Source organism: Emys orbicularis, chromosome 10 (genome assembly GCF_028017835.1).
Source record: "Emys orbicularis isolate rEmyOrb1 chromosome 10, rEmyOrb1.hap1, whole genome shotgun sequence".
NCBI classification, from domain to species: Eukaryota; Metazoa; Chordata; order Testudines; family Emydidae; genus Emys; species Emys orbicularis.
Window position 1 is genome coordinate 3,851,067 of NC_088692.1, and position 17,323 is coordinate 3,868,389.

A 17,323-nucleotide genomic window follows, 5' to 3' on the forward strand; every position below is an offset into this window, starting at 1 on the left:
CCTGGTCCGGATGTAAGCGATCGATCTTCTGGGATCGATTTATCGCGTCTTGTCTGGACGCGATAAATCGATCCCGGAAGTGCTTGCCGTCGACGCCGGTACTCCAGCTCGGCGAGAGGAGTACGCGGCATCGACGGGGGAGCCTGCCTGCCACGTCTGGACCCGCGGTAAGTTCGGACTAAGGTACTTCGAATTCAGCTACGTTATTAACGTAGCTGAATTTGCGTACCTTAGTCCGAAGTGGGGGGTTAGTGTGGACCAGGCCTTAGACACGGCAGCACAATGGGCAATCTCAGCAGGGGGCCAGGAATAGCTTGTGCAATAGAAATCCTACCCTCTATTTACTTTGAGAGCGAGTCTCTCTAGAGCAGTGGTTCCCAAACTGGGGTTCATGAAATGTTACAGGGGGTTCTTGGGGAAAAATTCCCTAATGGAGGACAGAGCTGGCAATAGGGAGCACGGGGCCCGGAGCCCCTGGACTTCCAAGAGCGAAGCAGATCAAAGCCAGCGTCTCTATCACAATGAGGAGATTGAAACTTCAAGATTCCTTAGAAGAAATGGAAAGGGAGGTGGATATTCTTTGCTGTTTTTAAAATTAAATAGGCAGCTAGGATTGTTTTTAAAATTATTATGAAGAACAAGTTTAAGCTTTGTTGTAACGTGCGTTGTTTGCCTGGACTGCTCAAGACCTGAATGCTTGTGTAGGAGGAACTCTTTGAGTTGGCTTCTTAAATACCTTCCTGCTGTTTCACATCTGATATTCCTTGATGAAACATAGGAGCCTTGTCTTAGAACAGGCTTATTCAAAGTGATACAAGCTACGAAAGTGAGATCTTGGAAGAGTGTTGCCGTTTTCATAAGGTAATAAAAATACTGTAATGATAAATAATAATTAATAATAAATAGTGTGTAATAAGCATGTCATAAAAACAATTTATATTTCCAAGATCATTGTTTTGATCATTTATACTCAGGTAAAGGAGAAAATCCCTGGAAATATTCATTTTTAGGAGGGGGTTCGCGAGATATGACACTTTAGTGAAAGGGGTTCACAGGTTGTTAAAGTTTGGGAACCACTGGTCTAGGGCAATGTGAAGGCAAGTTGGTGGGGCAGCGCAGAAGAAACATGTGCTGTACAGAGAGCAACAGCATCTCTATGATGGCTAGCCAGACACCTTCAGTCCCAAAGGCTGCGTCAACCCAACCATCTTTCAGCAGCTCTAACGACAGATCAGAATCAGATCTCGCTGATTGCCACTGACCCAGGAGTAACTGGGGATATCGGCTTTTCAGTGTATGCCAAAAGTAACAGAAGAAAAACGGACCCTTTGAGCTCTGAGAGTTCTGGGTCCCATGTCAATGTCATTCCAAGCAGCATCAGAGGCGTGTGAATCCAGGCAGCCACAAATACCCATCCAGAATCACTGGGCAGCCAGTAAAGCTGCAGATCCTCATATGACATCCTGCAGGAGAAACACTTGCCAAAGGCTTTGGAAAGAATAATCCTTAGTCACCATCGTATTTCTAGGGCACCCAGCACTGAATCATCTGGACCGCAGACACCTCCTTTCATCCATCCTTCTTCTGCGGATAAACTGAGGCACCAGTCACCAGCACTAAATTCGCTTTGTAAACAAACCGGGACGAATCAACCACGCACATAAAGCCCGCGCTCAGTGAGAACACATGAGAAACGATAACCACCATCTAATTCACAGCCAACGTACACACCGCTCTCTAGGGTAGTTATGTGTCCCCCATTATCATAGACTCTGAGCACCTCATTAATGCAGCTGTTCTTGCAGCACCCTGTGAGGCAGGGAAGTGTTATTGTCTCTGTCAAGCTGTCTGGAGTGGCTCACGAGCGGGAGTACCAGCCTCAGGGCAGACTGTTAAGAACCAGGGCACAAACTTGTTGGGAGTTCTATACTTAGATTTCACCAACCAAGTATCAGGTGTGAACTTCTCAAGCACTAAACCTGCCTTGGGTACTCTGCTTTATCTTGCCACCTCGATACACTTGCCTTTATGACTGATGGTCCCTTACACCAAAAATCACAACAATATTCAGGTTACTCCCAGTCCCAAAGGACCAGTCGCTTACCCCACGTCAATTGCACTCTCACCAAAGACAAGGCATGTAGCCAATCCTATAATAAACTAGCTACGGATTTATTAATGAGGAAAAAGAAATGAGAGTTATTTACAAGGTTAAAGCAGGTAAACATAGACATACAAATGAGTTACAGTCTTAGGTTGATGCTTTCCCCAAACTTTGCAATTAATTATATCTCCAAGTCCCTTCCCACACTCTGGCGGCAGAATGCTAATCCAATTCAAGATGCTGTGCTTGCAATAGGGTAGCAACATTTGCTGTACCCTACACTGTTAGCAGGTGTTGATCTTAACGGCAAAGGGTTACGTGTTCTGCTGACTCACTGGGGATGGTGGGAGTGGTTCTCTAGGGAGACAAGATCTAGGGTGTGGGCTGAGCAACCCTAGGGAGAAGCCCTACAAGCAGCTAAACCTGGGGAGAAAAACTGAGCTAAATTCTATGTCATTGCCAATTTCTTTGCTAGTGAAGACAAGCCTCAGGAAGAGGATGAGAGTTTAGACTCTACACGGCAGGTGGACTTTGTACAACGGTTTGGGAAAGGCACCTGCTTACAGGACCATGTTTAGAAGTTCTCTACACACAGCACATCTCCTTTACACATTATCTTGCAGCACTAACTGTACAGCAAGTCCGGACGTGGTTATGTAAGAGAGCCAACCTTCCCCTCACAGCTCCATGCAGTTATCGCTAGGAGCAAGAACAGGCTTACAAAGAGGATACAAAGTATTTAGGAATCACAGATAGACAGTTTCAGCAGAAGGTCTGTTTCGGGGAGATTATCCAACCCAGGGCAATAGAGCCTTGGGGCCCAAGTATCGCAGAAGGTCAGTGCAATGAGACTGAGTCAGCTGCGAGACTCAGTGATAGCTTTATGAGGTGATAAGACCATAACTTTGACATGCATATTTAACAACGCGCTGGAAAGCAGCACATGGCCCCTATCGGGTAACACTCCCTTTTCGCTGCCCTCTCCAGCATGCACAGAGAGCTGACAAAGTGTTACCAACTCTCGACAGCAGAAAACGTGCCAAGGACAAGAAGGCTCAAAATGCTTGTTGCTTTCTAGAGAGCAGAGGGCCCGATGACCGGCTGGGAGGGAGGAGGGTTCCCAGCCAGAAGGTCCCTGGTGAGACGAGGACTTGGGCACAGGAGGGGAGAGAGATGTGGTTTGAGCCATGGGGGGCGGGTAGGAGGGTAAGTGCAAGACAGCAGAGCTGGGAAAAGTAAGAGAGAGAAAGAGTTTGGAACTGGGACAAAAATCATGAGGTTCTTTCTAGACTAGTTCTCGCAAAGAAAGAGTAACAGTCTCTTCTGGCTTCAAAGTGTCCCTCTGAGAGCGTCTACGTCACAAGCCGCGATGCTCAAGTACAACACATCAGCACCAGCATTTTATAAACCAGGCACCCGATCCTGAAAAGGGATCTCTATTGGTGGCCCTTATTTCCAAGGGCTCCACGTGGCAGTATGGGTCCAAACATGAGGAGCTCTTTGCACATAATAATTGTCCTGGGAGCAGATTCGCTAGTACTGACCCAATCAGCTGGAGGTGTGTGTGTGTGGGGGGGAGGGGTACTGGACTCTAGAGAGAACTAGAAATAGATCATCAGCAGAAGTTGGAACGGGGAGTGTCCCAGGCTACCATCAACACTGTCATTTGAAAGAAACCTGGGAGTGCTAATGGCCGGCTCTTCTGAAGTGCTGGTCAATGGGAGTGGCAGGTGCTGAGCACACTTGAAGACTCAGACCATGAATGTTAGATCTCCACAGTGCCCCAGCCAGGGCTCGGGCACTATGGAGAAGTTGTTATCCTGGGGAACTGCTGGGCAGGAAGGCTATGGAGGGTGGGAGAAGTAATTGGTTCAGAGCGCTGAGAACGACTGCTGCCAGTCTCCTGCTGGAAAGGCTCGGCTTTAACTCTCTGGAGTAGCCTGAGCCTCTGTTCTGCCAGGGGAAGCCAAGGAGTTGAATCTCCAGTGCGCTGCACCATGTGCAGTCAGTGCAACGCCGGGATAAAATGCTCCCATCCTGATACAGAAGCGCAGGAGGCTAGAGAATCAAGCCCATTGACTCTTGCGAGCTCCTCAGGCAGGGACCGGATGCTGATCCCAGCTACATCGGTTTAACCCAAGAGTAACCCCACTGCGGTCAATGGAATTCCCTGAGCGGAATGGAGATCAGAGTCGTCACTCTGCAAAGCCCCAGGCCTGCCACACTCTGCAGACACCATGATAAGAAGGGAGAATCCAAAGGAGGTTTTATCCTTTCATTTCCCTACAAAAGTTTTCCAATATTTTGTCTTTAAGCAACATGCTGCCAAAAACCGAGAGTTCGAACTTCGGATTGATCAGCTGCTGACATTTTAGGAGGAGGAGGAGGATTACAGAGGAATAAGCCTGGATTTTCCACCTTTCCTAAATCCCTCTGGAGTGCATGCCAGCCCCTTCCTTAGAGTTAGAAAAATCCCCAGGCACAAAGGCCCCTCTCACTGAGCAAGTCACAGCCAGAATCAGCGCTCACCCCGGCTGGAGGGCAGAGCCCTGGAGGAGAGATCTCGGACTGACCAGGGAATTCGGCCACGGAACAGCATTACGTAAACAAACGGAGCAGGATCAGCTGCTCCGACTGGGGATTTGGGGGTCACTTACATCCCAGCAGGAGAACTTGCCCATTCACAGTGCGAGATAGGACTGCATAGGACTCCCCCCAGCCCTATGGTGTGGGGGGTAGAGGAAGGGCAAAACAGAGGCTGCATGTCTGATACTCTCCTTGCAAATAGGTAGGCAGAGCCCTAACACACGCCAGTCAGCAAAGCTTGCCCAGTGCAAGGGGGAGAATGCAGCTCCCCAGAAAGGGGTGCAGGGAGCTATTTACCCCACACTGTGAATCCAGGGGAACACACAAGGAACTGTGACTCTGAGGTAGGGGGACTCCTTCTGAGACCTCCTTCCCAGGTGCAGGAAAAGGGAAAAGAAAATTTCCCCTTAAAAAATGATTCCAAGGAGAACAGGTTTGTTTTCTTTAAAGGATTTAAATAGTGAAAGTCGAAACAAACCAGCACTGGGTTAGTGCCGGGAACCACAAAGGGAAACTGACTACTATAAACAGAAGGTGGAACTGATCAGGCCTGGATTAATTGATCAAGAGTGAAGGGCAGCAAGTAAACAAACAATACTAGAGAGTGAAACAGATGATTAGATTGTTCAATTTGAGTAACCCCAGGCGAACACAGGGCATGCAGGCATGCGCACACACTTTATTTTTACTGTCCCTTTAAATACAAATAGTATTCAAAGAAATTCTGATGCAATAGCTCACTAAAAGTAAACATCAGGTTGAACTTTCGATGGGGTACCAGCAGTGAACCCTAAGGGGTAGAGAGATGGACCCTCGGGCACAGAGCTGGCAGGAAAGGCTGCAAAGCTACGCACACAAAACTCTGACTCCTGAATGCACCATTTTATCAAGAGGCGGCAAGGCGGTTCCGGGTGCCTGCATTCGTCCTCTGCCCGCAAGGGTGTGTGTTCTGCAAAGGCCTGACGCCAGCGGTCTCCACCCAGTTTATCAAGCTGCAACAACAGCACGTAGTAAAGACAACATGACCAAATCCCTGATCAAATAAGCAACCCATCCTAGAGTCAGGCTCACCAGCCCTTGTGGAAGGTCCCTGCAGGGGTAGGAGTGCGGCTTCTTCATATTCTCAGTTTTAGAACTGCTGCAAATCAGAAGAAACAGAATATTTGCTCCTCCTTTGCTGCAGAAATTCTGTTATGGGACCTAACCCATCTTGAGACGGGTAAGGCAGGACTTCAGTAAGAGAGCCAGCTTCTTTCCAGTCACATTCAAAGACTCTGAAAACAGCCATTATGGTCTAAGGTTTCAGCTCTTGGCAACAGATTCGCTAGCAAAGGGGTGAGAAAACCAGTTTGGTCTTTTTAATGACCCCCCTCCCCCCCGAAAAAAAAGGAATTAAAAGTCTGCTTAGCATCAGCAGTTTCACCCAATAAAACAGGGCACGTCAGGTGGTTAACAGCAGCAAGGCATAAGGTGAAAAGAATGCAGGTTGGTATCCGGGAGAATGCAGACAGCTGGTTTTGAGCAGTGCAGCCTGAAAACAGAAGGTTGGAAGGAAAGAACGACACATGCAATACAGGATTTGATGCACCAGGTCAGATAAGCAGGGCCTCGGTTCTGCCTCTGCCATTGTCCAACGCTTGAGGTTTTAGAAGCGTGCAAAGGGGAAAAAATGCACCAGATAATCAGGCGCCTCTTGCCACTGAGAAATGCTCTTGGGCTTCTTCATGGCTGCCTGACCTCGACCACCATCAATGTAGAGGCTGCCTGAACGGACAACAAGATTGGCTCTTGCTTTCAACAGATGGGGAGGGGTGATTCAAACCTTAATCTCATACAAAGTGAGGTGTGTCCAGCTTGCTGAGTCCGGCTCTGTCTACACGAGAGGCACTTTACACCGCGGTGTAAGAATACTGGTGCACTGTACCGGCACAGCACTGCTGGGGTGATGGCTGCTACACCAGCAATGCTGCACTACGCACCAGTAGAGTGAAGCTACCCCCGGCCCCAGGAGAACAACGAGCTAGCCAGTAAAAGTGCAGGGTAGGTCGTACAACTGCATCTACCCTCGCGGCTCTGCCGGCAGAAGGCTGTAGTGCAGACATAGGCCAAGTGTAACAACGTTGCCACGCTGACGGGGAAAACAACGGCTCCTTCCTGTTCACCCAGGCCTGGGCTACACCATTGCTGTTCCAGTATAACTATGTCGGTCTGTGGTGGAATCCGGTACAACCCCTAGTACATGCACAGTTATACAGATATAAAGGTGGCTGCGATGGGGTGTCCACGGGGTGTGATGGTTAAAAAGGGCCAATTAACCTTAGAGGCTGCCTGTGGAGGAGAGCCAGGGATGGATATCTGAAGATGATGCCCAGGTGGGCAGGGGCGGGCGGGCTGGCTTGTATAAAGCCAGGAAGTTGAGAGCAAGAGGGGGTTGCAGGCAGGAACTCTGCAGTCACTCGCGAGAGAAGGGAGTTGTGGAGGGATAAGGAGGAGTTCTAGAGAGAGCCTGCCCTGGACTACAGAGTCTGGCGAGAATCTGAGAGGGGTGAAGGAGCCTCTGGGAGCCAAAGAAGCCCAGGCTGGTAAACCCAGAGCTGGGCGAGGAGCTGGAGAAGTGAGGTAGGAAGGAGCCCCGAGTGGTCGGTGGGCCCAGGTTCCCCTACCAGTCACTGGATCTGGATGTGGACCAGAGGACTGTCTGATAGGGCATCCGGACAGCTTGTCCAGTGGGACTTGGAGACCCCAGAAGGAGAGGACTAAATAGCAACCTGGCTAGAGGGCTGAGTCAGGAAGAGGGAGCACCCCAAATCCCAGAGAGAGAGACACACACTCACCACGGTGCACTCTGCCGATAGAAAGGGGCACCAGGCTGGGTGAGAGCTGATCTCCAGCCCCAGACAGGAGGAGGGGCCCCAGTGGTGAGTGAACCCCGTTACGGTGCCTCAAAGCAGGATAGCGTATTCCTCTTCCCATACGCCAGCATATGCACCTTTACACTGGGATAACCACACCCCTGCAACCCACCATGCATTCCTTGTTTCTGCAGCGTACCTCACAGGGCAGCCCTATAGCCTGAAGCACCAGCACGCAGCTGGCCCAGAGGAGGGAGAGGACGGGAGGGACAGAGAAAGGCACGTACGTGTGTTTTCTTTAAAAGATACAGCTTTTCCAGTGCAATCTGCCAAAAAACATGTATAAAGGTGCTGCTTGCTTGCTCCTCCCTCAGGGAAATAAGGGAGGAAAGGACAGTCGCGGGACAGAGTGGGGAGACAACGTTAACACCCCCACGCCAGTGAATGGGAATGGAAGCTCTAACAGGATGGCCAGTGGGTGCTGCCTGCATGAGCAAGAACACATGTCCAAGTTCTAGCCTCTGTGCCTAAGAACGGGTGGGCTTTCACTCTGGAAAGGAATGTAAGGAATTTCTGTTCTGGACAGTGAAGGATCCTGCCAGCCAGGCAGCAATTTCAATCTGGTGCCAAGCTGCATGGAGGGGATTTAATGGCAGAAGGACAACACCCAGCTCCAGGGTGGATACAAATCCTTTTTTTTTTTTTTTGGCCGCGGGTGTGAGGGGGTAAAAAGATTGTTTTGTCGATTTAAATCAGATTTATTTTGTTATTTAAATTATAACAAGTTTTTCTTTTTAAAAATAAACCTGTTCAAAATGCAATCTGAATTTAATACAAAATAGGTTAAGGCCTAAATTTATTATAATCTCTTAAAGCATTTAAATAAAAATATTGATGTTGAATCCATAAGCCTCTATCAAAAACTTTTCAGTTAAAGGTGACTTTTTCTGTATAAAGAAAGAATCAGGGGGGAAGCATCTCACTTTTGAGGCCACGCTTTATAAATATGGTACAATAAAGCATGTGCTGTATTAAGGGCTTGTTTTGATTAATAACAATAAATGTTATATGCTGTTTTGTGTTTAATTAAATTCCAGTTAGCATCCTAATGCAGCCGGATACAAATCATGAGCAAAAAGTTACGTCGCTAGTAAATAAACAATATATCATTCACCATTTTCTCACATAATAAAAATGTACAATTAATAAGAATCTGAAAAAATTAAGTTATATAATTGCTTAAATAAATATATAAAATTACAGTGTACACTCCTAGGTCGTAAAGAGATGTACCAAATCTAGTGTAAAGGCTCTATTTAGTTGTAAATCAACACGTTTTAATGATTTTATCAACCAAGGAGAATGCACCTCTCTCTAGAAAGTAACTGAAGCACAAATGGAAACGTTGTTTAAAATCGATGATTAAATCGCAGCTTTCCACTTGGTGATTTAAAGAGTTGATTTCAGTGGCCTTGATTTAAATCAATCCACCCTGCCTGTTGCACTGTTCAAGCCACTCAATGGACAGACACGAGGGTTTCCCGCTCACTATCTGATTTACGAATGCCTGTTGGATTTGCTAGGGCAGCTCTCCAGAGACTAGCTGATAGGCGAGTGGTCCGGCATGATGGGCAGGTGAAGGGAGTCTTTTTGGACCATTTCTGCCCTGACTTGACATCCCTCCCCCGCTGAACCAGCCCCACTATGGTCGCTGGGCCCTAGATGCCTATTTGAGAAGGGAAAGAACCACAGTTCATACCACTGCGGGTCAGTGTCAGAGTGGACAGCTCAGTGCTCTCAAGTGTCAGGCATAAAACATGCCGATTCCCTCAAAACATGGGTTCCAACCTGGGTGGGGGTGACTGTGTCTGGATCTTTCAGGTGAGACCATAAAGATCAAAGAACTGTGTAGATTCTACAGTGCTGTCTCCAAGAGCAGGAGTTTGCTGAGCAAGTTGTAGTGAAAATTTTTGCCTGCCTGTTGTGTAGCCTGATCTGCCTTCACCCCAGAGGCAGTCGCATTTCAGTGGCACTGCACGGCATGGCCAAGATGCCATCGGTATGGGGGGCTATAGAGATCAGTGACTATTTCAGGGGTTCAGCCCTGCATTTGCCCTGGTGACTCTTCCCCATGCAAGTAGCCCCATGAGGTAGGGAGTTCCCATGAGACTACACGTGTGCGTAATGGTTGCAGGGTCGAGCCTAAGAACTAGGGGTCACCAAATGAAATGAATGGGCAGCAGGTTTAAAACAAATACAAGGCAGTTCTTCTTCACGCGGCGCACAGTCAACCTGTGGAACTCCTTGCCTGAGGAGGTTGTGAAGGCAGGGACTATAACAGGGTTTAAAAGAGAACTGGATAAATTCATGGAGGTTAAGTCCATTAATGGCTATTAGCCAGGATGGGTACGGAATGGTGTCCCTAGCCTCTGTTTGTCAGAGGGTGGAGATGGATGGCAGGAGAGAGATCACTTGATCATTACCTGTTAGGTTCACTCCCTCTGGGACACCTGGCATTGGCCACTGTCGGTAGACAGGATACTGGGCTGGATGGACCTTTGGTCTGACCCAATATGGCCATTCTTATGTTCTTATGAGCCTGCAGTTTGGGAAGTGCCAAGGTGTTGGATCCACGTGACGGTCTTATTAAATAAAACAGGCCTTTCCAATGACTATGCAGCAATCACACAACAAACCTGTCCCGGGATGCGCCCCTGCAGGCAAGCTAAAGACAGCTGCAGCCTCCACGAGGCAGGATGCTCCCTGCTGTAACAATGCAAGCCCATTTTACATGGGATGGCAGAGCACTGCAACGCACACCACATGTGCGCGAAGAGACGGACTTGCCCCGACACGGAGTCATGTCCAGCACTCGGCAGCAAGCCCTGCCCTAGCTGAATGCTGGGGAGCCACATGTCAGGCTACCCAAAGCCAACAGAGCACAATTCCTCCTTGTACGTTTCACCAACATACCAAACCCTTGGACTTTCACGCCCAATCGCACTGGCCAGACGCCATCAGCTGATCAAACTGGTTTTGACCTCTGGTCCCACATGCTGCGTGTTTGGAGACACCAGGACTTGCTGGCTTTGCACACCAGTCGCTGAGGGCAGCGCAATTCCCCGCAGGATGTTCGGGGACTGATTCCCTTGCTGCCACGCTCTGCCCAGCAACAGCCTGTAGGCAGGATAAGCTTTCCGAGCCTGTGCGTCAGAGGGAGTGGGCAGCCCGCTGGGCACGAGGCGGAGGAGGAGGAACAGGGGCTGGCCTCTTGCCATCAGGAAGCCAGGCTGTCAGGGAGGGATGCAGGCATTTGAGGATAGAAGCCAGCGGGGATGGAGCCAGGGCAGCTGCCCCCAGCTGCGCAGCGTATCAGACAGAAGGCTGCCCTATGGGCCTCATGCATGAGCATCACCCTCCTGGCTGGCTGAAACCCTGGCATCCGTCACAGCGGCAGAGGGGACAACTGCGATTGCTTCCTCTGGATTTCACCAGCATACGGCGCTCTCCCTGCGTTCCGGCTAGTCGGGCGAGCGGGTCACACCTGCTGGCTACCGTTCCAGGAGTTTATTCCGCTTTGCCCATCACCCCTCTGGCTCTACAGGAGGATTTTCTATTTTGTAGTCAAACCCAAACTATTAACCCCACACGCTTCCCCAGACAGGGACAGAGCCTCACCACACCAGCAAGCAGCCCATGGTCACCCGGCTGAATCAGACTAAAACCCAGGCGTCCTGATGCCATATCCCTTGCTCTAAGCACTAGACAACGCTTCCCTTCACGTGGCTTACAAAACCGCTGAAAGGGCTGAACACAGCAACGCAAACCAGATCTCACATTAGTAAAGCGGGTCGTGTTCCTGCCCTACGAGCTGCCCGGATCCAGCACCCGCGTGCTGGAGATGAGACAGTTCACGCTGTGGTTGCAGCATCCAGCAGTGGATAGCCTTGGGTGCAGCATTCAGGGGCGATGATGCACTACTTCTCTCTAGGTATGTGCCTCAGACAGAACAGTCACTGACACTGAAGGAAGCTTTCGGCCCTGAAAGCAATGGGATTTGGCACCCGAATACCTTTGACGATCTCGGCCTCGGTGCCTAAACCCCATTGTCTTTTCATTAAACTTAGGCACCTCGGTGACTGAGGCACTTTTGAAAATTTTACTATAAGTGACTTGACCAGGATCGCATAGGAAAGCTGTAGCAGAGCCAGGAATTGAAGCCAGATTTCCTGAGTCTTTGGGCAGCTCCTTAATCACAAGGCCATCTTTCTCCCAGCACCTCGACGCTCTGGGGAGGTAGGTATTATAGTCCCTATTTTACAGAGGGCCACAGAAAAGCAAAAGCCAACAGTTTAAAAAATGGATCCCTAATGTTACGGCGCTCAGACCATCCACAGGACTAATCTGAAGAGTTGCTGAGCACCCACTTCCCCTCTTGACTTAAATACCTCAGGGAAAAACAGGCCCCTTATTGAGGTGTCCAACCTGAGAGGCCCAAGGCGAAGATTTCTGCCCTACGTGGCTCACCAAAGGCCAGTGACGCAGCCTGGCATGGAGCCCAGATCTCCAAGCATGAGACCACCCACCCTTCCCACGCCGCACTCCCTGGCCTGGGCCTTCTCATGTAAAAAAACCAAATCCACTTTTATGGAGTTTAAGGATAGACTGAGAGCGCCCAACGGAACACATTTCGGAAGAGGAGAGGCCTCGCAGACCAGTTGACCGGCCCCTTTTGTGGTTCATCTTAATCTCTTTTTGCTCCACTGCCGGTATCCTCGTTCCCCTCGAGGTCCCTTATGCCCTCTGCTCCAGTTACGCTCCTCCGGGATCTCAGCACCCTTTGCAGGAAATCCAGAATTTCTGAGCCCTGTCCTACTTTCCTGGCTTTTAGATGATGTCCCCCCATTGCTGACACCCGGAAGCCTTCCTGCCTCCTGTTTCCAAACGACGCCACAAAGCCCAACGCTCTTCACCTTTCCTCATCTGTAGGATTGTCCAAACCGGCTAATATCTCACTGCCCAGCGCTGCCCTCGCCACCTGGCCAGGACCTCCCTGCACACAGCACCCCCAATGGGCCCTAACAGGCGCCGTACACAGCAAATGTACCCAAAGCTGCCGCACAGCCCATCTTGAGGGATGCAGAGCCCAGCATTCGCACGGCTCCTTCCTCCGGGATTCTCCCTCACACCTGCACGCTCTCGGAGTTACCCCGCTACGGCTCCATTCAGCTCCACACCTGCACTGGCTTTAACCTCAACACCCTTGTTGGCCATTATCCCCCTATTCCAACAACAGGATCTGCTCTGTTTATATCCTCCCCTGCTGCTAATGCAGCCTCGTATCTTGTTTGCTTTCTACGTCTGCCGTGGCATTCAGACAATTGAATGTTGACCATGTGCAAACAGGGTTCCTGACAAAATGTGCGTTAATCCCCATTCAAATGACAGCTTGATGCGCAGACAACTAAATCCACAGGGCAATGGGAAAAATGACGGGTGATCTAAATGTGTTTTCCTTCTCTTTTTTACCCAGTGCCTTTGTGTGTTTGCTTGTTTTAACTCACAGCTTTAGAATAGAGGAAAGTGACAACATGAACCAAGCCGAGCAATCTGTCCTCTGCAGAACGCAGCTGCATCACTTTCAGTGGGTAGAAATATCAGTCACCTGATGAAAACAGGCTACGGTCAGTATTTACCTTGGCAGGAAGGTGCAGCTCTCTGGAGAAGAATGGGGGGCTCTGCACAGCCTCAGCAAAGCCAACTGGTGCCAGGGGCATTTGATATTTTATTTTAAAAAGCCTTTACATTGAGTGATGCACGTAGACATGTGGTAAAACGTCTAGCGCTGCCATTTTCAAAAGAGCCTAAGGAAGTTCAGCACCTAACTCTCACTGGCTTCCAGTGTGAGATGGACACCTAAATCCCTTAGACCCATTTGAAAATTGTAGCCCAGAGCAAATGTATAGGGCGGAAGCACTTGGGAGAGACTTCTATACAGTGGAGAACTTTAAAATATGGGAGGTGTGTCTGAGCCCAGATCCAAACACCCCCAAGTTCCAATCCAGTGTCAGACTTGGTTTGCTTAGATGCATCTTTAGCACATAAGCAAATAAGAATAACTTCAAGTGTCATCACCCTAAAAGGCCAGGGCTAGGTTCATTTCTAAGTGCTCCATTTACCAGGCTGGTTACGTACTCCTAAGGTACTGGGGCAAATTCAGACCTGGTGTAGTCAAGTGCAACGTCCTCAGAGCTGCATCCACTTACCCCAGGTATGAAGCTGGCCCATTCTTTCCAGTTGGTTTAAATACTAGGGGGTTTCCATCTGCTTTAAGCCAGTGCCTTAAAAAGAGAACTACAGTTAATGGTCCACTTGGGTAAAGAGAACTGTTGTGGCAAAGGAAACCAGCCACTTCCAAGGAGCTACACCCGTTCCCCCCAGCTGAGAGTCTGACCCATTATCGACAGCAATACGCAGCCGCCCTTTGTGACCTGGCCTGTGTGAACAGTACGTGCATACAACCATAAATAAGGCAGAAAGAGGGCGAGAGAAACGGTGCAAGTGGTCATGGAGAAAACTCCCAAATAACAGTGACCAAGAGCGGACGTGTATTTTAAACAGGCGGAGCGAGAGGGTCGCCTGGATAACCTTTGCAGCTCAGCCCCGAGATCTGGGCTGTATATTCATATAATCCTCTCAAGAGATGCTAGTGAGCTGAGCCTGCCGAGGGTTTCAAGTGCTTTGCTATCTCAGCACCAGACACATCTCCCCACCTGCACCCTCTCCCCACCCCAGTGCTAGCTGGAGTCTCTCTCTGAAGGCAGAGCAGACAGGCACTCCATTTTCCTTCCTGTGGGATGCAATCAAGACCTTTCCAAATGGAAATAACACAGTCTAATGTTTAACTGCAGAGCTAGGAGGTTTCCATGGGAAGAACAGAATAGCAATGGAGATAGAGGAACAACAAGAAAAGCAGCTAAAACCAAGGAAAACCCCAAACAGCTAACTGCATTTGCAAAGACAACACAGGCTACCCATACACAAACAGGGCAAACACAGTGCGTGAAATGTGCAAGAAAAAGACATTCAAGGCTTAATGGAAGGAGCATGGCTAGTGAAGGACAGCCTTGCTTATTCCAGGAACAATCCTTGCCCATCTGCTCGTATGAAGGTGTCTCCAACCATCCCAATATTCATAGGACGCTGCCTAATTTCCCTCAGTCCATCCTGCGCCCTTTGAGCCTAGCTCTCCCAAAACAATGACAGGGGCCTCTCTTGATTTGCAGCATGGCAACACAGCGACTGCACTAACATGCAATGCTGCTGCACCATGATGCACGGCCGCTAAGCTCGCACGTTTAGTGTGTCATGACGTAAGAGGGCGAACACTACCATGCGGGATCACACGCTGAGCCTGAGATCTGGAGTACATGCTGTCCAGGTGGGACCTGAGAAGAAAGCTGGTCCCATTGTGATCAGGTCTTGGTGAATTCAGACCTTGGCCAACTCAACACAACAGTGCGGCGGTTACTGGTCATTATTTATTTGGCCCCAAGCGAAGGCTAATTACTTATCTACAGTTTGGGTTGGTAAGCTGCACAACCCACACAGGGTCTGATCCCAGGCCCAGTGAGCTCAGTGGGAATTCCATGGTCTTCAGTGGGCTTCAGACCAGGCCCAGAGACTATAACAGAAGCAGCGGCTTCGTTGTTCTCCGGGCAAAGTGAACTATCCACCCTGACTGCAATTAATTAGGGCTCCACGCTTAATTAAAGCCTGCGTGAACTGACTTACTGTGGGCTGCCCTTTTGTCATTATCTGCATAAAACAATCACCAGATCCACCGCCAGGCTCATGGGCTAAATACACTGGGGATGTCAAGGCAGGTGTGAGCCACAGCTGGAAATACAGCTGCTTACACCTGGAAAGAGTCACTGTGCTGAACATGGTCTGTGGAAAGAGAACAAGGCAGTAACTGTTAGGGCTTGGAGAAAAGGAGAGGATCTGCAAGGAGCACAGGACCGGGGGAGGGAGAGGAGGAAGGATTCACATCATATGCTATAAGGAGGGGCACCATAGCTCGGCCAGTGTGACCTGGAGCAGCCTCTGACGCAGGCCCGCAGCAGACAGCGTCAGAGTTACTGCAGCTGACAGGCTGTAAGCAACACCTCTGCCATGAAGTTGGCACTGCTACCGTTCAGGGTCCATTGGTGGACTGTGCAGAGTTCGACTGGCCCAGAATTCAACACACTCACCACTCCACACCGTGACGTTTCACCCTGACAGCAACCACCACCAAAACAGCCGCCTCTGACGAGGATGGCTCGGAAAGTCACAGCCCCCAAGCTGCGTGATAAAGCAGCAAACGTGATGGACACACTGCACCAGCCCAGCCTCTGCCTGTGGCCTTTTGTGCTGTTAAGGAAATTAACTGGCTTGTTCCTAATAAGTATTTCAGAAGGTTTAATCATAGAACTCTACAGGTTTAGATTTGGTTATTCCTTTGATGCCTATTCATTTCAATGACCCTCACTTAACAGGATTTACCGGTGGCAGTAAAATGCAGACGTGAGAGCAGGGACTGGGAACCAGGAGTTCTGGGTTCTGGTCTAGGTTCTGCCCTGGATTCACTGTATTATCTTTGGCGAGTCATTTCCTCTCTTTGGGCCTCTTTTTCCAGCTGCAAAATGTTTACTGCCAAGCAAGCTGGTTACAAATATTAATTTGCAAAGAGCTAGAAGAGTAAAGTATTATTTGAAACTAAAGCCCCAGCACCACATTAGCCCATGCTTTGCCATATGATCCACATGACTTGGCCTTCGCATACGGTTTGGAAAGGCTTTGCTGTCGGATTTGTACATAGCACTTGCTGCTCCCTGCAGGCAGGGCTGATGAGTGGGGGGGACGGGAGGGATAACTGTAGTGGAGCCTCAAACCCGGGGGGTTGGGCGGGGAGCCAAAATATCAGTAACTGGGGTGAAATGTGATGGGGTGGGGCTCCAGTGAACAAGCTGTCCTGGGGCCCCAAATTTCTCTTGATGGGCCTGCTTCTGTGGTCCCTCACAAAACCGGCTCACCTTTCTCTTGACAAGAAATAGGGGGATCTGTTAAGCTCCTACATAAGCATTCTGATAATACAGGAATGGGGGTCTGTGTAAGACCCGAGAGAGACAGCCACGGTACAGAATGAATGAAGCACTGAACCTCAGGGGAATGTTCATTTCTGTACCTCTCTCTTATGCAAAAGAAGGACTTTGCCAGAGGTTTCAGCTTAAGTATGTAGCTGCAAATAGAGAACAAAAGGAATTTCGCTTAAAATAAGTCACAGTGCACATTGTTTTACCTTGAACAAACACTTGCAAGGCTTCAGAGGGAAAACAGACATAGGGTCAACAACATTCAATTCCAAGTCTAGTTACAATTTAGTATCAATTGATCCAGCAGTGTAAATAAAATGCTACAGAGGTTCATGCGAAAGCTGTAATGAAATCAGATTATGACTTGAATCCTGCCTTAGAAATATTCTCCCTAGAAATAATCCTGTTGGCCTGTTACGTTTTCTTGCTGTTTTCCTCCTCTTATTTATTAGGGACATCTGGATTTAAAGACATTCATTACTTCTTGTGAGTTTCACCTCCTCTCTTTCATCCCAACCTGAAATCAACTGAGGCTCAAGTCTGCTTGTTAGATCACAGTAATTAACGAGCACAGGACTGGCTGGAGAATCTTGCTCGCATGCTCGGGGTTCAGCTGATCGCCATATTTGGGGTCGGGAAGGAAT

At 49.2% G+C, this 17,323-nt stretch overlaps 1 protein-coding gene across 3 annotated transcripts in view; it reads right to left on the reverse strand.

Annotated features, from left to right (window-relative positions):
• NHERF2 (NHERF family PDZ scaffold protein 2) overlaps positions 1 to 17,323 on the reverse strand; it is a 96,256-nt gene that overhangs the window by 48,833 nt on the left and 30,100 nt on the right. The window contains exon 1 of one of the 3 annotated variants that reach the window (XM_065412508.1): positions 7,715 to 9,070. The exons of the other annotated variants lie outside the window; for them this stretch is intronic. Within the exon in view, the coding sequence (XP_065268580.1) occupies positions 7,715 to 7,717 (3 nt within the window). The 5' untranslated portion in view covers positions 7,718 to 9,070. Of the gene's footprint in view, positions 1 to 7,714; positions 9,071 to 17,323 lie in introns of those variants that run through there. 3 annotated transcript variants of the gene reach the window in all.